Source organism: Clarias gariepinus, chromosome 2, assembly GCF_024256425.1.
Source record: "Clarias gariepinus isolate MV-2021 ecotype Netherlands chromosome 2, CGAR_prim_01v2, whole genome shotgun sequence".
In the NCBI taxonomy this organism is placed as follows: Eukaryota; Metazoa; Chordata; class Actinopteri; order Siluriformes; family Clariidae; genus Clarias; species Clarias gariepinus.
The window spans coordinates 41,238,808-41,245,118 of NC_071101.1; the positions used below are offsets into that span (position 1 = coordinate 41,238,808).

At 39.3% G+C, this 6,311-nt stretch overlaps 1 protein-coding gene across 1 annotated transcript; it reads right to left on the reverse strand.

Moving 5' to 3' along the window:
* Positions 1-1,907: 1,907 nt before the first annotated feature.
* On the reverse strand, positions 1,908-4,946 carry LOC128545751 (E3 ubiquitin-protein ligase TRIM16-like). The gene is made up of 6 exons (XM_053516368.1): positions 4,272-4,946; positions 3,983-4,078; positions 3,564-3,797; positions 3,330-3,486; positions 2,908-2,967; positions 1,908-2,818 (listed from the first exon to the last, which is right to left on the reverse strand). The coding sequence occupies exons 1-6, from the start codon at positions 4,890-4,892 to the stop codon at positions 2,286-2,288; spliced, it is 1,701 nt and encodes a 566-aa protein (XP_053372343.1). The 5' UTR covers positions 4,893-4,946; the 3' UTR covers positions 1,908-2,285.
* Positions 4,947-6,311: the final 1,365 nt, after the last annotated feature.

Below are 6,311 nucleotides of genomic sequence, written 5' to 3' on the forward strand. Positions count from 1 at the left end.
GTTTGAATGTGTAGAAAAGAATATTGTAAATCAATGCAGAGTTACATATTACCGTGTAAAAACGTCAATTATCTTCATAAATACAGAAATAGTGAAAAGACACTCGATAATTTTACACAGATTTCTGGTTTAATTCAACAAGTTGGTAAAAAGCCGTTGAAATGAAAGAGAAACCGTTGAAAATCCTTGCTCGCGCGCACAGCGTCAGGCAGTGGATGATGTCATGATTTGAATCGGCGCGCGACTGGGGAAACATTGGGGAAACGCATCTCCTGAATCTCAGGAACACCTGCTACCTGTTTGCTCTCGTCCTGTTTGTCATTGGTGACGTCACACTCAGGGGAAACGACACAGGAGGGGATTTATTTGGAACAAGCTTCAGAGCTTTGAAATCAGATGTAACAGCAGTACAGGGAACACCGAGGACACTTTAAAGTACACGCAGAACGCAGCAGCTCACGCAGGAAAATGGCCCAGTCCAGGATTTCTGTAAATCATGACCTGTTCATCTGTCCAATTTGTCTTAATCTCCTGAATGATCCAGTGACTGTCCCCTGTGGTCACTGTTTCTGTAAGGTGTGTATTAATCGATACTGGGATCAGAAGGGCAATAAGGGAGTGTACTGCTGTCTTCAGTGCAGAGACACTTTCATTCCAAGGCCTGTTCTACGCAGAAACAACATACTGGCTGAAGTGGTGGAGAAATTCAAGAAGAAAATGGAAGTCCAAGCTACTTCTCCTGCTCACTGTTACGCTGGACCTGGAGATGTGGAGTGTGATTTCTGCACCCAGAGAAAACTCATATCCGTCAAGTCCTGTCTGACGTGTCTGTCTGGCCTCCTTTTGTCAAACTCATCTGAAACCTCACTATGAAGTTCTTGGATTGAAAAAAACACACATTTCAGTTAAAGCATCTAGAAAGATCTGCTCTGAGCGTGCTGGAGATCCACTGTTGTACTGACCAAAGCGTCATCTGTTATCTCTGTATGAGGGATGAACACAAAAGCCACGACATCTTCTTAGTTACAGCTTACCGAACTGCATAAACAGGTGAGAAATGCAAGTTAGACCAGGAGGAAATTATCAAAATACTTCAACATGGTCAGAGACATTTTCTGCTCTGTAATCTTTTTGACTTTAAACTGTTTGTGTTTTACAGCACCTGATTTTCGTTTCATGATTTTGTTTCTGTGTCTCGACAGCTGCAGCAGTTCAGATGATTTTTTTCCCTCAGAACCAAAGAGCAAAGATTTTTTTACACTGTATGTGTAACACACACACACACACACACACACACACACACACACACACACACACACACGCACACACACAGGCAAATGTATCATGTGATTTCTACGCAACTTTTCATGACTTCTGTGATCTGACTTGGTACAAATTTTCTCTATATTAAGGTACAATTCTGTACCCTTAAAGGGTACTGCCCATTTCACATAACCAGAAAGTTTAAAGGTTTTCTGTTTTATTCGTCTGTCATACCACTTTGTGGATTAATACACTCTATTCTCTAAGGTTTTAATAGCATCTGAACACACACACACACACACACACACACACACACACACACACACACACACACACACACACATTTAGTAAATGGTATATGAATAAAAGGATGATGAGTGTGTATTGTGCTGTTTAGTTTAGTTCCATTTGAGTAAAATGTCTTAAATTCTCATAATTGGATAAAGTTACAGAATGGCACTTTATCCAGCACATCATATTGTTTTCAGTTTAAAATTTCTATATAATTATACTTTTAACAATGCCATTGATATTAAATAAATGTCATAAGTTGTTAAAATCACACAACACTTTAATTAAAAAATTGTAATCAATCGTTTTTGTTTAATCAATGGTCTCTTTTTAATAAAAAACAATCTATGTAATCACTGATCTGCTTTACCTTCAGCTCAATTGTATGTAATTATTGTCTTTATCCATTTCCTCTTTAACATTAGGATTAGGGTGTACTCGGTTATTTCTACATAAATGACTGATTATACACAATGGTATTACACAAAGAGACTAGTTCAAGGTCACAATCACATGTAACTGAGACACGGCTCTGATTTTGACCCAGAGTGCTTATACAGTAAAATGTGTGTTTTCACTGATGACCTGAAAGTTCTTAGTGATCTGGAGGAGTTTCACAAAAACATTGCAGCACAAAGATTATTATTAAATGGTAGAGCGAGCATTACAATGTTCTTTCTGCTAGTTTACAGCAGTTAACAAAAATCACTTTATTAATATTTTTTTAATTTTTATTTTTGATGACATATTCTAACAGTTGATCCAAGAGAAGACCAGAACCCAGCGTACAGAGGCTGAGTGAATGTGGTGTGGACTCTGTGGAGGAGCTTCATGGTGTCAGAGACGCTGTAGAAGGACAGAGTTCCTGCACTGTGATCCACATACACTCCTATTGTGGAGGATGATGGAGCTCTGAGATCAGTCATAATGTTGTAGTGATAAAAACAGAGTGAAGAAGATGAAGAGCATTGCAGACTCCAGGACTGGTTGTTGCCTCCAAACCAACACTCATCACCCCGTCCTTTCCTGCTGATGTCTTTATATGAGACTGATATGTACACATGTCCCTCATTGCTCCACTCTACCTCCCAGTAACAGCGTCCACTCACACTCTCCTTACTCAACACCTGATAAAAGTAGTCAAATCTCTCTGGATGATCAGGGTACGGCTGCTTTCTCTTACTGTACGTCACCGCTCTGTTCTCCTCAGACAGGATGAGGTTATAATGTACTGTGTTGGGATCCAGAGTCAGATCACAGAAATCTAAAGACATAAAAATGTTAGATATCAGTCACATACTGTGTGTGTGTTTGTGTGTGTGGTGTGTGTGTGTGTGTGTGTGTTATACATACAGTGGAGAAAATCTTCTCTGCTCTTTGGTTCTGAGGGTAAAATCATCTGAACTGCTGCAGCTGTGGAGACACATTCACAAAATAGAGACACAAATATCAGGTGCTGTAAAAGACAAAAAAACTTTACAGTCTAACAGTTTGTGTCTAAAGATTAATCAGTGTTTTATTTTAGAAAACACATTCTCTACGTGTGGGATATAAAAAAAGATTTTTTTCTGTTGAATCATGGAACATTAATCTTATTAATAACATGAACACGAGCTGAGAGCTGATTTGTTATATAATAACTGATAACAGTACATTTTACTTAAACTTTACGTAATCATATGAAATCACTTCTGTGTGTTATGGGGAAATTTGACGTCTCTCTTCACAATGCTGTAGATAAAGTAAAGATTTCAGAGCAGAACCATTTCTCTCACCATATTGAGGGATGATGAATTCCTCCTGGCAGAATTCCTCGAGTCTCTTTTTCAGATCAGAGAGAGATTTCCTCACTCCATCAAATGAGAGATGTTGATTGACAGTGATGCTGGGTGAGTCCCCACGTCCAGAAGAGACACAGAGAGACTGGAGACTCTATAAAGAGAAAGAACAACATAATGCAAAGGGAGAAAGTAGAAGTGTGTGTGTGTGTGTGTGTGTGTGTGTGTTACCTGGAGGAAATGGATGTGATCATGTGTATGTGAAAGCTGCTCCAGCTCAGTGAGTCTCCTCTGAAGATCAGCAATCTCCTGCTCCAGTTGCTCCAGGAGTCGTTCAGCTCGACTCAGTTCAGCGTTCTCCTGAGCTCTGATCAGCTCCGTCACCTCCGAGCGCTTTTTCTCTATTAGGCTGATCATCTCAGTAAACATCATCTCACTGTCCTTCACTGCTGTCTGGGCACTCAGCTGTTAAAACACACACACACACACACACACACACACACACACACACACACACACACACACACACACACACACACAGGATTTAAAGCTCATCCATAATTCCCTCTCTTACTGTGACTCTAAATGTCTCCATGTTGTCCATGTTGTGTGTGTTTCTAGGAGCAGCTCTGTCTCTGCTCACTGCTCACCTTTATAGTCTTCACAGCCTGTTTCAGCTCCTGCACCTTCTTCTGATTCTCCTGGATTTTCTTCTGGGATTTCATCTGTTCCTCCTTTAACTCAATCTGAGGTGAATAATTAAACACATTTCTCTCTTTATACATTATGAGGTTATGATCTCATCAGGACATGTTAACTTAATGACTTTTGCATCGCTCAAAAGATTATACAAATAATATGGAGTAAGAGCAATCCGTGTCCTGCAGTTTGATGTGTCATGTGAAATGACTCTGAATAGATTAGACTTGTATTTCTCACCTGTTTTTCAGTTCTGCATGTTTTAACTGAGGTGGTGTCGTGGCTTTTGTGTTTTTCCATTGTACACAGATAACAGATGAAGCTTTGGTCAGTACGGCAGTAGATCTCCAGCACTTTATCATGCTCAGAGCAGATCTTCTCTGCTAGATTTCCAGAAGCTTCAATTAACTGGTGTTTTTTCAATCCAGGAACTTCATAGTGAGGTTTCAGATGAGTTTCACAAAAGGAGGCCAAACACATCAGACAGGACTTGACAGCTTTATGTTTCCTCTCTGCGCAGAAATCACACTCCACATCTCCAGGTCCAGCGTAACAGTGAGCAGGAGAAGCAGCTTGGACTTCAGTTTTCTTTTTCTTCTTCTTTTTCTTTTTGAGTTTCTCCACCACTTCAGCCAGCATGTTGTTTCTGCGTAGAACAGGCCTTAAAGTGAAAGTGTCTCTGCACTGAGGACAGCTATAAACTCCACTCTGATCCTCCCGATCCCAGCAGTCATTAATACACACCTTACAGAAACAGTGACCACAGGAGATAGTCACTGGATGCTTCAGGAGATCCAGACACACTGGACAGATGAACTGATCCACTGAAAGCTGATCTACTGAAATACTGGCCTCGGACATTTTCCTGGACTCACAGAGAGAGAGAGAGAGAGAGAGAGCGGTGCTATGAGTTCAGTTGATTTTTAAATGCACTTCCTGGTTCTTTGTGTGTACGGTATGAGAAAGAAGGAGGAGGAGCTCAGAGACAGAGAGGTTATAAACGCTCCTCTTTTAACCACTTCTTCTCCCTCTAACCCTCCTTTAGAATCAGACCGTCTTTATAGTAAAAGATAACATTCTCAGACTGATTTCTGCAGGAACTCTGTCCTTCTACAGCTGCTCCACAAAGTCCACACCGCATTCACTCAGCCTCTGTACGCTGGGTTCAGGCTCAGCTATGGATCGTCTGTAGGAAGGCTTATCCCAGGAGAAGAAAGGCAGCAAGTGAGGAGAAATGTGCCAGCATGCATAATCGTTATAGAGTAATTTGAGGCCCAGTAAAGAATGATCTCACTTTTCCTTCCTCCCTACTCTCCATTCCTCAACCTATCAAAAGAATTATTTTCCCATAAGATATATCACAGCATTCACATGATCAGATGTCCCTCTTCCATGCAGTAAATGCTGTATGACAGGAACATTCTGTGAAAGATTGTAAGGGATGAATTAAGCGTTTAGACATTTTTTTAGTACACCTGCACGTCAAAATATGGCACAAGTGTATTTAGAAATATCTGCTAATGCCACATGCTCTTAGTGTTTTAAAGTCTTTCTGTCATGAGTGATTAAATGGTAGAAGCATTGATTTAGAGACATGTACACTACTAGTTAAAATGTTCAGACACTCCTTGTAATAATTTTTTTATTGCGGTGATTTTTATTTCCTTCTACATTGTAAAACAATGCTGAAAGCATCCAAATAAACTGGTAGCTGGTAGCTCTAAATAAACTTCTCCTAAGTAAGTTTGTTCTTGCTTTTCTGTGATGTTTATATTGTACTTTAATCATAAATGCAGCAATAAAGGGAATTTACTGATCAAAAGCAAATATATATATATATATATATATATATATATATATATATATATATATATATATAATGTATTTTATAGCAGTCATCTAAGTGATGTAGGATATTCAGGGAGGCATGACTGTACTTCAGTGAGGGGCTGCTTTAATTTTTGCCAGCCACCAGATGTCGCTGTGCCTCCTGAAATAAATGCTTCAAAACTTTGGGAATATTTATATTTTACATTAATTTAAAGAAGTACCTAATGCTTTATAACATGTCAAATAAAAATAATTTCACTCTCTAAGAATTATCAGGTTAGTAGCTCACTGGGAGATTATTAATATATTATAATATAATATTACACACTGTATAATCCACATCCTAGAAATCATGTTCCCATCATAATTGAGCAATGAAAAGTGAGGTGGCTGAAAGTCATTGAGATACGGAGTTACACGTGAATAACTATCATGCTCCATCATGTGTTT

Excerpts from the sequence above, each read along its gene's own strand:
- LOC128545751 (XM_053516368.1), bottom strand. The coding sequence starts at position 4,892 with ATGTCCGAGGCCAGTATTTCAGTAGATCAGCTTTCAGTGGATCAGTTC. Across the intron at positions 4,079-4,271 it reads CATGCAGAACTGAAAAACAG|ATTGAGTTAAAGGAGGAACA; the intron begins GTGAGAAATACA and ends TATTCACCTCAG. Across the intron at positions 3,798-3,982 it reads AGGCTGTGAAGACTATAAAG|CTGAGTGCCCAGACAGCAGT; the intron begins GTGAGCAGTGAG and ends GTGTTTTAACAG.